The 14,573-nt window shown below is 49.0% G+C and overlaps 1 protein-coding gene across 4 annotated transcripts; it reads left to right on the top strand.

The window, feature by feature from the left end:
* Positions 1–89: 89 nt before the first annotated feature.
* UBFD1 (ubiquitin family domain containing 1) lies at positions 90–14,273 on the top strand. 4 transcript variants are annotated; one of them, XM_047087630.1, is made up of 8 exons: positions 90–278; positions 461–793; positions 1,703–1,911; positions 4,672–4,737; positions 4,896–5,001; positions 6,281–6,351; positions 8,900–8,982; positions 13,666–14,273. In XM_047087630.1, exons 1-7 carry the CDS (start codon positions 254–256, stop codon positions 8,978–8,980), a joined length of 891 nt encoding a protein of 296 aa, XP_046943586.1. In that variant the 5' UTR covers positions 90–253; the 3' UTR covers positions 8,981–8,982; positions 13,666–14,273. The 4 variants fall into 4 exon arrangements, with proteins under 4 accessions (XP_046943586.1, XP_046943585.1, XP_046943587.1 ...); XM_047087629.1 differs by lacking the exon at positions 13,666–14,273 and adding an exon at positions 11,370–11,458; XM_047087631.1 differs by lacking the exon at positions 6,281–6,351.
* Positions 14,274–14,573: the final 300 nt, after the last annotated feature.

The following is a 14,573-nucleotide window of genomic DNA, read 5'->3' as shown; positions in this document are numbered from 1 at the left end:
CGGCCCCACTAGGCCTCTAGGGGGCAGAGCCCATCGAGCGGGCGATTTCCCGGACCCGCCCCCCTCGGGTCCTGAAAGCTAAAGCGTGGCAGGGGCCGGGCAGGGGAAGCGGAGGAGGCGGGTCTCCATAGAAACGTCCACCTGTTTCCGGCCAGGCTGTGCGAGATTAGGGGCTGCTGCGGGGGCCAATCTCAGCTAGCTCGTCTTTTCCCGGCGGCCTCTGCGGGAGTGGTGGGTGTTGTACACAATCATCATGGCGGCAGCCGGAGCCCCGGATGGTGAGTGTGGCGGTGGTGGCGGGCCCCCGGGTTGGGCCCTGGTGAAGCGGGCCTCCGGGAGGGATGCGGTCCGGTCCGCTGGGGAGTAGTCTGGCTCGGGAGCGGAGGTCCGGCAGCGCCCGAGGAGGGTTGGGTCCCAGGCCCAGCCTGCGGCGAGCGCCCACCCCCTAACCCCCTTGCAGGCATGGAGGAACCTGGCATGGACACGGAGGCCGAGACGGTGGCGACCGAGACCCCCGCGCGGCCCCTAAACTGCGTGGAGGCCGAAGTCGCGGCGGGGGCGGCGGCGGCCGAGGACTCCTGCGCCGCGCGAGGCAGCTTGCAGCCGGCCCCGGCCCAGCCCCCTGGGGACCCTGCGGCCCAGGCCTCGGTCAGCAACGGCGAGGACGCTGGTGGCGGCGCGGGCCAGGAGCTGGTGGACCTGAAGATCATCTGGAACAAGACTAAGCACGACGTGAAGTTCCCCCTGGATAGCACAGGCTCTGAGCTAAAACAGAAGATTCACTCGATTACAGGTAATCGTCGTGGCACTGTCAGCGACAGCCAGCCTTCTTCACCGCGCCTACTGATTACTAGTGCTTGCACTGTGCTAAGCACAGGGCTGGCCACCCTCTTTGCATCTGCTCCGTCAATGCTTAGAATAGTTCTTCGGAGTAAGTACTAATATGCCCATCGTTCAGATGGGGAAAATGAGACCCAAAATCATAGAGCTAGAAAGTGGCTGAGCTGAGATTCAGGCCCAGGCCTGACCCTTAGGCCCCTGCTTCCAATCAGTGTTGCCAGAAACCTCTCTTATGAAAATCATCTGAGGTACATGTTAAATTTACAGCTCCTAGGCCCTTTCCCCTGGAGGGTTTGATTCAGTGTATCTGGAATGTGGCCAGAAATTTATTTTTAGCAAATATCTTGGGTAATTCTCATAAGGGAAATTTAGGAGACGTTGCTGGCCCCTTTGTAGATTCTTATACTATTTAGTTTTCAGTTTTGTCTTGTTTACAGCATTTTGTCAACTGAAATGATTTTTTTTTTTAAGTTTTCTCCACGAAGCCTGTAAGTTCTCTAAAAACAACTTTATCCTTACTGATTTCTGTATCTTTGAGACCTGTGGTCTTTCACTTAGTATTTGCGTGCTTAGAGGGTTGAGGAACAACTTGGAACGAATGATAGCTGAACTTAATTGAATAATTACTGAATACCGGGACACTACTAAATGTTCTGTTTCATGTCTAAATCCTTAAAACAAGTTTATGCAGAAGGAATTACTGCCATCACAATTATAGAATTTCGGAAACAGACTCAGGTTGTGAGTTGCCTGAGCACACAAGGTGGTGGAGGAGTATTCATTTCCAGGTCTGTTGCCACATGACTCTGGTCCAGGTGCATTTTTCATCCCTTCCTTTGACTTTCTCCTATCTTTTCCCAAGGTCTCCCTCCTGCCATGCAAAAAGTCATGTACAAGGGACTTGTCCCTGAGGATAAGACATTGAGAGAAATAAAAGTGACCAGCGGAGCCAAGATCATGGTGGTTGGCTCCACGATAAATGATGTTTTAGCCGTAAACACACCCAAAGATGCTGCCCAGCAGGACGCAAAGGCTGAAGAGAACAAGAAGGAACCGCTCTGCAGGCAGAAAGTGAGTCTGTCATGTGATTGCTAGTCCTGGGAAGTTTGAGGCTTTGTCCTCTGGAGCGTTGGCTGGTGATATTCTCCCTAGAATAAGCTCCTTTTTGGACAGGGCCCATGATGGAAATTTATGGCAGCAGTTGGGTGCGGCTGGCTGTTGAGTGGAGGTGACAACCACCTGAGATTTGCAACTTTGTCTCATCTGGCGGGTCAGTGTGTCTCAAGTCTACTTACTTTAGGATAAGGCCTTTGGAAAGGCAGGCTCCAGGTATCGAAAGGAATCAGTTGTGGATTTCCCTTCTCTATTCAGTGCCAGAGAAAAATGCGACTGTTAGAATTAACCCCCCATTTTATACAAGTGCTTACGTTTGTTTTTTCGGTTTGTGGCTTCCCCCAAGTCAACAAGCCATTTCTGGATAGGCACAGACTCGGCAGAGAGAGGTTCCTCTAAAACTGACTTTTTCAGGAAGCCAAATGAAGCTGACTAGGAACATAACCACACCGGCATTGGGTTTTTTTCCCTCCTGGTCCGTGAAATGGGCGCCTGATTTTTTTACCTTCTCTGTTGCTCGTGTTGGATAGGAGAGATCCAGCCTCGTCTTCTGCTCAGTGTAGCCATTAAAATTCTTTTCGTAATTAGGAAAAGTGAGAGTATTTCACCGTAGAGGGAGTTAGTTGAAAGAACCATCACTTGCAACCTTGCTACCCAGCAAACCCCAGTCGTTGTCCTGGAGCCTCTCAGGCACTCTTAGTAGTGTCCTAGCAAAACAAATAGTCTCAACTTAACCTGTGTTCTGAGTAGAGTAGACTAATCTGAACCAAGATCAGTTTTAGTACGCACCAAGGCATGTGGCTCATAGCGTGAGAAGATAGTTTTGTGTTGCAGATCCCTATTCCTCTATATGTGCTTCCAAAATCTGACCAGGTATCAAAACGTAACCAGAATTACTGTGAATATTCATGTTTCGCTATAGGAATATTCATGTGTTCAGTGACAAGGTGCTGCCCCAGATTCTACAGAGGATAATGTGTAACATATTAAAAAAATTTTTTTTAATGTTTATTTAATTTTGGGGGGGGGCAGAGCATGTCTCTTGGGAGGGGCAGAGAGAGAGGGAAACACAGAATTTGAAGCAGGCTCCAGGCTCCAAGCTGTGAGCACAGAGCCCAGCAAACTCAACAAATTGTGAGATTATGACCTGAGCTGAAAGCAAGAGTCAGTCAGACACGTAACCGACTGAGCCACCTAGGTGCCCCATGTGTAACATATTTTTAAACTATATTGCTTTTATAAAGTTTACTAGATTTGGGGGCTTTATAAAAACCTAAAACATCTGTCTGTGGAGTTTTAGCTAAGGAATCATAACTCTGTGTTAACACTTAAAAGGTGTTTGCTTGGACATTTTCACCCCCAAATATGAGATCAAAATGTAACCAATTGAGTTCTTTTCCATTTACCTATCTTCCTCTGCCACATCTATGAAATTGTGAAACGTGAGCACGTCAGAAGTGAGTGTTCCCACTGGTCACACCCCTGGAGCATTACATGCTTCTTAAACGTAGGTTTTGAGTTACTAACGGTAGCTTAACAGTCTTAAAACTGTTTTCCTCAATACAGGAAAAGTTTTTCCAAAAGGTGATTGTGAGGTATGAGTCGAATTAAGCTGTTAATCTCTGCTGCTTTGTTTCATTGATGCTAGTTATGAGGACTGGCATGGCCTAATGAGAGGGACCCATTCTCCTGGCTTTTTATCAGCTTGTTGAGGAATCTGGGGCTAATACGTGTAGGGACCCTCTGCTAGCAGTCTGGCACTGTTGAATTTATCCCTGCCAGAGGGTTTCTGCCGTGCCAAGGAGGCTTTGAAGTGGCCACCTGGTGCTTCACTTTGGTGGAATTGTTTCCCTTCACCCACTGGCTGCTCGGCTGTTTTTCAGCTTTTCCAAATAGGGAGCGAATAATGACCTAGAAAGCCACAGGTGGAGAGGAAACAAGCTTGGGCATTTGGGCTGGTTAAGAGCTGTTTTAGGGAGCCATGAGCCTAATGAGAACCCTTAGCAAGCTGCCTCAAACCCCCTGGGGGGCAGGGTCAGAGGCTTCTTAATGTCATTCTAGAGAGCGATCAGCATTTCTCTTCGAAATGTGGCTCTCCAGGCTTTCTGTTTAGCTGGGGTTGAGGGTGGGGCAGCAGGGAAGACTTCTGCAGTAGGCTGAGTTTCCATTTGTTGGAGCCATGCCCCTTGTAGGCAGTTAGGCTGTTTACCAGCCTTGTGATCTGTTTCTTTGGGAGGTTAAGTTGACAGAAATGGCTGTCATTTTGTACCTAGCAGAAAACCACCCTTTGCGGTTCTCTTTAGCTTGATGTTCCTTTCAGTGGCAATTTTTTTGGTCAGAGGAGGGGAGTAGAGTTCATTTGAATTAGCAATCTGGAAACCCTCGTTGCTCCAGAACCCTGATGTATAATACGGCAGCCGCATAAAATTGATTAAAATTGAGAATTCAGTTCTTTGGTTCTACTAGCCACGTGTCAAGTACTTAATAGCCCCAAATGTCTTGTGGCTGCTGTTTCAGACACTACGGATATAGGAGATTTCTATCAGAGACATTCTTGCCACTGCTCTTTAATGTCAAAAGACCCATAACCTGTACATGTTAAAAGCTTTTGAGCCAAAACATCGAGGCTTTCTTTGTCTTTTTCAGAAAGGTAGTAAGTAATATGACTAAAATGGAGTCAGCCGTTTCATTTATTATTTCTTCTGACTTATGTTATAGCAACACAGGAAAGTGTTGGATAAAGGAAAACCTGAAGATGTGATGCCATCTGTTAAGGGTGCCCAGGTAAGCCAGACTCCTTTGTGAGCGTTCTGAAAACGAACCAGACCCGCCTTCTGACTTCCTGAGGTTCCTGTGATCACGTCCTCACATCCTGTCCCTTGTCCTTCTCTGTCATGCCATTTTTCTAGTCCCTATCTCTCACTGTGCTCCTGTGCCTCTAGGAGCGCCTGCCCACGGTACCCTTATCCGGCATGTACAATAAGTCCGGAGGCAAAGTGAGACTCACCTTCAAGCTAGAACAAGACCAGCTGTGGATTGGCACTAAAGGTAGGTTCCTGCTCTTGCCTCCTCCCGGCTCGCCGCTGCGGGCCCCTCAGTGGCGCTCGGTCTTGGGTGCGACTGTGCTCCTCCTGAGCTTTCTCTCTCTTCACTGTGCTTTGCGTGCCCCTGGCTTTTGTCTTTGCTTTTAGATGCTCACCTTCTGTTTGGACCTTTTTCCCTCATTCTTTTCAGTCTTCTGTCAGGGCCAGTCCTTCAACAGTGGCTCTTCACTTGTGCCCAAAACCAGAGGTCCCAAATGTGTGGCCTGAGGGCCAGGTCTGATCCACAGACCAGGGTTTTTTGGGTTTACACACTTTCTGTAAAAATCAAGAGATTTCACTTGATCTCGTGTGGGGGTTTTTGGGCTTCTCTTGAAAAAAATAAAAAAATCAAAATATGTAGCTATTCTGGACCTGCATTCTCACATGGCAGCGATCGGCTGGAGCCCAGTGGTAGTTTCAGATGAGCCGCAGTCCTCACTGCCCTGTTTGCCTCCTGTGGAGCCAGCTTTGTTCATGTATGTCACCTGCCTGGCCCCCGGAGGTCAGCGTTTGTCCCCGTACCAGGTGCATTCCTAGTACTGTGGACCTGTCCCCACCCCCCTTACCTGTTTGTGCCTCTGCCTGCCTCCACCTACCCCTGCCTGTGCCCGCTGGGGCAGGCTGCTGCTTGCTGTTGGCTGGGAATTGTCTCTGACTGTCCTCACCTTGCGTTCCCCCAGATGGTTCAAAGTCGTGTCAGTTATGCTTCAGGATTATCTGTTTCCCCCCGCCCTTTTTTTTGCCACTCTATTGTGCCAGTTAAGACTCCTAGCATCTTTAAACTTGGTTTGTTAAAGCAAGTTAACCTATTTCCCTGCCCGGTCTGTGTTCTGTTCTGTCCTGCCCATCTCCCTCACTGGCGCTCAAAAACCTTTGGCTCTTTCAGGCCAAGTTCACATGCCTATACATAGTGTCCAGTGTTGTCAAATTTTGGATCTAGGCTTCGGCCCTGCTTTCCCTGTTAATACGCTGTGGGTATCATCTGCATCAGCCTGCACTTTCCACCACGCTCTGCACAGCCCTGCGTATTTGCTCCTGCTGGGCTCTTACCTGGAATGCTTACTTCCCATTCTTTGTTATTAATAACATCTTCTGAGGCCCTACTCAAATGTCCTCTCCTAATGAAGCCTTCCCCGGTGCCTCTCCCACCCTCCACATGAGTTGCTGCCGCTTCTGTTCATAGAGCACTCCGTTTACGTCCCCAGAGCACTCATTACTCTCTGACTTGTCTGTCCCCCTGTTAGATTCCTGGAGGGAACCGAACATGCCTAATTCACCTGTTTGTGGCCAGCACTGTAGGTGTTCAGTGTTCGAGGTAAATGCTAAAGAGAAGTCTAGGGGGTTCCATCACGTGAGGTTACCTGGTTTCAGGGACAGGCCATTTAATGTGACTGCTTAACATGGGACCACAGTTTAATGGAAAATAATAATCAGAGGGGCAGTGGGGAGTGAGGTGTGTTTTCCTTCAGAATGTCAAAACATGTTTTCTTGTTTGTAACTCTGTCCTGGTTCTTAAGGCGAACAAAGACCAAAATGCCAAAAACGCTTGAGTTTTCTAACAGTTTTATGATAACTTGCTGTATATTCTTCGTTTCACATTCACCTCTAACTGCATGGTCAAAAAGCAGGTTTTGCAGAATACGTAAGGGCTTCCCTAGTTTTCCCAAGGGTCTCTGGACCCTCTTTAGTAGATCCTTCCCTTCCTGCAGAGCCTGTCACAGCATTGGTTTTCTTTCATTGTGAGCTTCCCTGCCTCTGTCAGATCCTTACTTGTTCACGACTTTGCAGTTGGTTTTGCTTAGTTCTCCATCATTGCGTTGACTTGCCCAAATCCTGCCTCTTCCTCAATTTTCACTTTCTCTTCTGGGCAGTCCGATTGAAGCAGTTGCTAAATCTGATGCAAAAGGTCCCTGACGGCTAGGAGGACAGGTGCAGGCTGGGGAGGCTGGATGATGACTAAGTCTGCAGGTGCCCGTTGGTGCCTCGGGGAACATTTCCATGTGAGGTGGTTGTGTAGGAAGGCCGTTCTACCTGCGGCCCTAAGCAGAACCCCCTGTACCTGTGTTGGAGGTTTCATATCAGCTTGTAGGAGCAGCTGCTTTCCTGTTTTGGCATGAAGGCAGCACTCTAGAAGAATCTTGGTATGTGGGGGTTTCAGAGCTATCGGAAGCCTCCTTACTCACCAGCCTGATTAAAGGAACATGGCCAAGACCTCTGTTTTCATGGTTGACCAAGACTGAGGTTTTCACTCTCGCCCAGACTACTGTATCGATATATGTTGGGCAGTGTCCTCACTTGCCCAGGAGTCTTGTCATCTGAGTGTCATAAGCAGCCTCCCAGCAGGACAGCTTGTTCTGGGAGTTGGCTACCAGCCACTGGTTTCATCTTTCCACTGGCGAGGAGCTGCTGTGGAATGACCATCCCGGCAGCTGGTTGGCCTCTTTGTCGATGGAGTTCGTTCCAGAGTGACGCTCAGGGGCTCCTACATGCAGCTTAAACTCTCTCTGGGGTAGCCCGTGTAGCAGGCAGTCCTCCCAGCCTCAGGCCCAGCTGTGGGAAGGACGAGCTTCAGGCAGGAGACGTGGGTGGTCGAAGCCGCCAGGGGGAGCCTGTGCCCTGGCCGTAGGGGGGTCCAGTGGGATCGAGCTCATTGCTGTCACTAGGAATGTGGGCCCAGGATCGACTTTTCAAGAGAAGCCAGAAATTTATCTTTTTGTGTGAAATCTCTGGACATTTCAAGGTGGCTGGCGTTTAAAAGTGTTTCAGTCTTGAAGACAGCTGCTGGTCCAGTCCTGCCCATGGGTCACTGTTTTAGAGCCACTGAAAGTCAAAACCTGAATGGATGTCTTCACGTCTGTTCTCCCCACCCCCCCATTTTTCAGACCCCAAGGCCCACAGAATGGAAATAAAATGTGTCCAGTCAACCAGCCAGATTAGAACCCAGGTCTCTAAATTCTAGATCTGTTTCATCAACTCATCTATTTTCAGATTCTGCCTTTTCCAGTTTTTTCTTTCTGCAAAGGCTGTAGTGAGTTTTTTCCAACTTGATTTAACTTTGCTGAGAACCTCCCTGTCCCCCGCTGTGTCTGCTGCTCCTAGGGGGTGGGTTCTTGTGCAGGAACTCCGCCCCTCCTGCCTCCATGCCCCACCCTGCGGCACTTGGCTCACTTCCTGCAGGCTCCTCCTCTCACTCCTGGCATCTCTCACTGCCTCCTCTTTCTTACCTGCCACCCTTAAACTTGCTGCAAAATGTCTCCTGAGCCTCCTGGGATAAGTGATATCTCGAGGGTTAATCATAAGGTGTTGTAAATGTTTCAGGAGAACTTCTTCAGGTGTGTGTATATGGAGGGTTGGGGGGGCTGGGAGAGGGAATGGGGAAGTGGGAGGGCAAGTGAGGAGGAGAATGGGACAGAAACTAGTGTGAAACCCCCAAGCACTCCTTATCTGTGCGAGCCACAGGGGCATGTTGTTGCCTCTGTTCTTGGTCCTCTTGACTGTCCCTCCCCCAGGTGCCAAAGACCTTAGCCATTGCTGGGCTCGGGCAAGAACATTGCAGTGGAAATCCTTGGGTGTTTATAAATTGCCAGACTTTGAAAATAACACCGGGAAAGCACTGTCTCTGCTCCCAGAGACCTTTAATATGTCATTGCGAGTCCTGTTCCCCGTTTGCTCCCGAGAAGTTTCCAACTGCCAAGCAAATCTCTGGGAGTGCTGGTCAGAAGATTCTGTCCCATCATCCCTAGAGCCCATGGGAGACTTGAGATTCCAGTAGATCCCAAAGCCACCATCCTGATGAGGGACTGCTGAGTCACAGGAGTGGACAGGAGGGCCTTTGAGTAATCACTGTAATCCCTCTCAACTAGAGCGGACTGAGAAATTGCCCATGGGCTCCATTAAAAATGTGGTCAGTGAACCTATCGAAGGACACGAAGACTACCACATGATGGTAAGTAACCCGGCGTGGGTTAGCCTCTCGCTGCACTTCTGCTCATCTAGCAGGGAATGGAGCTCTAACTGAGCTTTTTTAACTGAAGAATCAAACTCAGTGTTCAGAAGACGCGCAGTTTAAGACCCTCACGTTTTCTTGATCTACCTAGAACTTAATCTATGACCTATTTCTCAGTTTATTTTGCATTCTCTCCCCACCAGTTTAAAGGGGACATGTTCAATACCTTTATCTTCCTCTTGTTTGTAATATTTTGTCTTTAGACCAGGAAAATAAATACAGAGAGGAGGATTGGCTCGCGGGTTTTCATTTTAACTTTTGTCCTACGTATAAGACAAAATCTCCCACTAACCTGGGCGTTGGTGAAGACGCCGGGCAGTCCCCTTCTGTGATGGTGTTGCTCTTCTCAGGCGGCAGCCATCAGGTGGCTGAGGACTCTGTGGATAAGATGGGGTCTGTGGTCATCATTCTGCATGGAAGTTTCCTCTAAAGAGAGCAGACTCTTCTTTCGCGGGATGACGTTTGGAGGCATTCCCCAAGTTTATGCAGAACAAAGCCAAGAATCCAGTGATACAGTGAACGGAGCAGCTCAGGCAAACCCCTGAATTCTCCCAGCACTGTTAAGAGGGGCCACTTTAGAAGTGAAGTTTGGTTACCAGAACTTTTAAGTTACTATGCCAGGGGCCTGACCTGAGCCGTTACTAGGTGGTGCAGATGTTTTAGCTTTAGCCGACAGCACTGTAGCTGTGTCACCCCTGTCACGTAGATGAGGAACGGCTGTGGCTTGACCTGCGCAGTGGTGTTTACAGAAGTCCCCTGCAGAGGGAGGTGTTGGAAGATCCCAGGAAAAAGGGGTTCTGGTGTTAGAGAAGTTGTCTCTGGGCAGATGGCAAGTCTCCTGGCTCTGGGGGGATATCAGCCCCGTCCCCTCTCTTGGCCTGTTGGGGTGTGTCCACTCCGAGGCACTGAAGCCAGGCCATGGTTGGGGTTGCAGTCCCTGGGCCACAGGGCTTCTGGGTGACCTGGGAGTGACACTGTCACTGTCAGGCCCTCCAGCCTTAAAGGATTGCAGACGCATTTGTTCTGCTCACTCAGCTGTTTTTTCCATTTACGAAGTCGGATTCTGGGTATTTTCAGCTGGGCCCCCATTTTGCCCGGTAGCATTTGCAGCCCCGGTTTTCAAGCAGCCTGGTGAGAGGGATTTCGGACAAGTCGAGTGGACCTTTCAGAAGTTGGTTTGGATGGTCAATGCCTTCTTACTCGGTTTAAGCGCTTGTTTCTCTCTCAGGTCCTCTCCAGCAGAGAGTAGCGCTCCTAGCCCCTTCTCATCATTAAACACCATTAAGTGGCATCCTTACCTGTAAGCGAAAGGACTTCCCTTGTTTGTTAGATGCCATATCAGTCACTAGATTAACAGTATCATAGTTCATATCAGAGAAGGATGGCTGTGCTTTTCGTTCTCAGAGAAATGTTTTACAAGGCAGAAAAGAACAGAGTAACAAACCTGTATATCCATCACAAAGAAATGATCATTGGAAATATTTTATGAATTGCTTTAAACCTTTTTTTTTTTTTTTAAATAAAAGAAAACCTACCAACAGTGAACACGTCCCCAGTGTCTCCCCCTCCCCCATCACCATGAGCATGATTTATCATGGGGATCCTTCCCAGCTCTCTACACTTTTACGTTACTATAAATCCATGGACGAGATACAGTACTGTTTTGTGTTTTTTCAGTTTTCATAAATGGTCTCATGGTATGTATCGTTCTGCAGCTTGCTGTTTTTGGTTTGACATCGTGATCTGTCTGTATTAACTATAGATCCAGTTCGTACCTCTTGAAAAGTAATCCCGCATTCATATGAGCAGGCCACCATGTCACTTTTAATTTTGCGTTCCCTTGCCGACGGACATGTAGGTTTTTCCCGGGTTGTCCCCAGTTCTGACAGCGCTGCTTTGAACGTTCAGACCTGTCTCCTTGTGCATGTGTGACAGTTTCTCTAGGGCAGTGGTTGTCAGACTGGTCTCTGGATCAGTAGTATGACATCACCTGGGAACTTGTTAGAAATGCAGATTCTCAGGCCCCAGACCTCCCTGAATCAGAAACTCGAGGGGGTGGAGCCCACCAGTCTGTTCTAACAAGCCTTCCAGATGGTTCTGATGCACACTCAAGTTTGGGAGCCACTGCTTTAGGATTGGCTATGCTTAACTTGCCCACCACCTTTTGGTTTTTTGTTTTGTTTTTGGACAGGAGAATGCTCCCTGTGTGCACAGTTTTCCCCTTCCTGTAAAGAATTCACTTCTCAGCCCTCCCCCGTGTGTGTCGTGCTGCCTGCTTAGTCTCCCGACCTCTGAAGTACCGCTTGGTTTTCCTTTTTCCCTTCCAGGCGTTTCAGTTGGGCCCCACGGAAGCCTCTTACTACTGGGTGTACTGGGTCCCAACTCAATATGTGGATGCAATCAAAGACACTGTGCTGGGGAAGTGGCAGTATTTTTGAAAGCACTTTCACCTCTGGCCCAGGAGACTGACCCAAAGTGAAGGACATTGCTGGGAGAGGCCTGCAGCATCCCTGGATTTCAGAGTTCTGGGACTTTGTTCAAAAACAAAAAGCTATATCCAATCTAAGGTGATGTGGTGACTGAAGCCAGAGGTGATGTACTTTCACCATTAGCTTAATTTTAACTTAAAATCACCAGTTCCCTTTTCTTGCAGTCAGCTTCATATCATTTTTAAAGTTGATACGGTGGAAATCAATAAATCTGAATTCCGAACATGTTGTGTGGAATACTCTTAAGTGCGTTTGAGAGTAGATCTACCAATTTTGTTTAGAAAAGAATGATCAAAAGCTTGCTGGTTTCCTTTTTTTTTTTTTTTTTTTTAAGTGACTTCAACTGAAATATTTTCATAAATCTTTGGTTGCAAACATTTGGACTGCGTTGTGATGAGTTGGGTTTTTTCTTTTTCATATAAAATTGTATGCAAAACGAGGGGGGGGTTAGTAAGCCATATTTTTCTGTCTATCGATTCAGATTTAATTCTTTTCCCTTTTTTATGTTCTCACTTCTTAGATCTGAGTTTTTGTTTTAAAAACCCAAAGATGTCAGTTCCTGTTTTTGTACCTCATCAATGCTTCCTCTCCTGGCCTCCCTCCCACCGTGCTGCTGCTTGAGAATGTGCGGCGGGAGAGGAAGAGCTGTTTGGTCTAGGGAAGGGAGCTCTTGCACTGGGCCCTGATCTCTGGGGAGTTCCACTGCTGGTGCCATGGTTGTCTGGCGGCCTCACCGATTGGGCCTCAAGGCCCAGCCCGGCGTGAGTGCCCTGGGGATGCGCTGCTCAAAAGCCACAGCTCCCAGGCCAACTAAGGCCTCTCTGAGGAGGAGCTGGGTGGGAGACAGTTTCTCCAGCCATACAGCCACAGGCCCAGGTCCTTCTTTCTTTTGGAGTTCTGAGAAATTCTTAAGCAGTCCAACAATTATTTCAGTTATGCTTCTCCATTTGGTCCTTCTGCTCATGCGTTATGTTCAAGTGTCCTTCATCCCAGGTCCAGAGATGCTGCCTTTCTCAAAAGACTTGTTGACCTAGTGGGTTGGCCGATGTATTTAAACATCGAAAACGGGATAAGTTACTTTCATGAATTAGCTCACCTTCTTCTGGTTTTAGCCCTTATGTTCTTGGTACATGTGAGCTTCTGTTGTCTCCTTATGGCTTGATGGACTCTGACACGAGGGCGAGTCTCTTGGTGAATGATCCCCTCTGTGCTCTTTGCTGTTCCTCTGCTGGCTGTCTTTGCCACTCTCCTCTCCCTGGCTGCAGGCTCTCATAGTAAGGTTTGGCGAGAGATTTTCCAAACTTCACATTTTGGATTCTAGGCTGTTCCCCCTCATTCTGTGAAATGTAATTAGCATGTGTTCGCCTAAGATGACTATTCCTTGTGAGCCAGTTAATGATGATACTCTACGCCCTTCCCTTCCAAGCTGTAGTTCAGGCATCCAGCCCATGTAGACAGACTCGTGCTTCTCACGGTATAGCCTGTGCCCGGTTATGCATCTGAGCAGGGAAATCTACTCTTGCTTTTTTGGGGGGGCATACGTACATTAAGTGAAGTGTCGCATCCAAGAAACCACGTGTTTGTCATCTCTTGAAGAAGGAGCAGTCGCTGCAGTGTTTCTGTCCTTGTTTGGCCTGCGGAGCCTGGAGAAAAGGGCTCCTTTGCTACTTGTCAGAGCCTCCCTCTGCGGTGGACGGGTCTGCAGAGGAAATGATCACGTAGCAAGTGGAAGGTCCTCTCGGTGTGAATACTGCCCTCTTCGTTGGCCAACGTCCCTGTCCTGGAGACGTGTCCTGACGGGGCCACACGCCCACTTTTGTTCCCACAGAGCCGGTGTCTCCGTCCCCAGACTGGCCTCACAGTGCTGCTCTCCGAGGCCCTTCCCGCCAGGTCTCCCGTGTGCCCTGTTCAGTGGCTGCACATGCCGTCTGCCCTCCTTCCTTCCCAGTGAGAGCGTGTGTCCCTTTGTCTCCCTGCTCCCCAAGGGCCAAACTGCTTCTCACTCAGGCTGCTGTCATTTCTAGGCAGGACCAAAGCCTGCGTGAGCCTTTTTGTTTTACGTAAAATGGTGCTTTTTTCCTTACTTCGAGATACTATATATAAATAATAATGTCAACGACATCTTTTCATACAGAGCCGTTGGAGTATTGCTTTATGGAGCTCAGTAAATTTGCTAGAATGATCTTGAGCTCTGGCTCCTGACCCTGTCTGCATGGAGACCTTGCTGGGAGCACTCGGGAGAGCAGAGGTGGACAGCTCCAGAAGCCGCTGGGAGAAGTATTTGATTTAGATCCATGTCTGAGTCACAGCAGTATTCACGGGTTTGTCACTCAGTCCCGTGAGCGGTCTCTTCCTAACCTTGTTTACGGTCCAGAGTATACTGACTACATCTGTGTTAGCAAAATGAAGTACTCGTCCCCCTAGGTGGCATCACAGTGTTAATTTTTCCTCAGGATTATTTCTGTGCAGCTCCTTCCCTGTTGGAGGGGAGCGGCTCCTTCCCTGGGGTCATGCCCTGCCTCCCTGTGGCAGAGGACTTGCAGGCAGGTGGCCTCAGGAGGACAGACGTCAGGCCTCTCTTCCCTCCCTGAGCCCACTTAGCCAAGTAGTGACAAGGTCACTCCTGCCAGGGCTCCGGCCCTCGCAGCTCTGCTTCTGTCAGTCTGGTCAGAGAACTTAGAAAAGCAGATTTGCGAGTTGCTGGAAGTCTCTGGTGTGAAGTATTTTAATTGAAGCTGGGCCTTTTGCAAGTGGCGTTAGCTCTTTGCAGATGGGATTGAACTAAGGATGCCCTCGCGGACACGGTGGGGGCCACTGAGGCCTCAGTAGGTTCCTTAGCGGCTGCTCTACCTGACAAGGGCCAAAGAGACCAACTCTGCCACTTTGCCACATCTCAGAAAAGTTGCCATATTTCATCCAGAAGGGACTCGCTTTCCTCTTCTTCTTCCTTTAACCATGTGCCTGGAGGAGCCGTCCTGGGCTCTCGCACTTGGCCCACCCTTGCTTTGCTGGGGCTGAGAAGGGGAAGGGATGGACTCCACG

This window comes from Lynx rufus, unplaced genomic scaffold (assembly GCF_022079265.1).
Source record: "Lynx rufus isolate CCGP_SWC_20201006 ecotype Redwood Valley unplaced genomic scaffold, mLynRuf1.p SCAF_23, whole genome shotgun sequence".
Lineage (NCBI taxonomy): Eukaryota > Metazoa > Chordata > Mammalia > Carnivora > Felidae > Lynx > Lynx rufus.
The sequence above is the reverse complement of the archived record's forward strand: the minus strand, read 5'-3'. Positions and strand labels throughout refer to the sequence as shown.

Excerpts from the sequence above, each read along its gene's own strand:
- UBFD1 (XM_047087628.1), top strand. The coding sequence starts at position 254 with ATGGCGGCAGCCGGAGCCCCGGATG. Across the intron at positions 279-460 it reads GGCAGCCGGAGCCCCGGATG|GCATGGAGGAACCTGGCATG; the intron begins GTGAGTGTGGCG and ends ACCCCCTTGCAG. Across the intron at positions 794-1,702 it reads GAAGATTCACTCGATTACAG|GTCTCCCTCCTGCCATGCAA; the intron begins GTAATCGTCGTG and ends TCTTTTCCCAAG.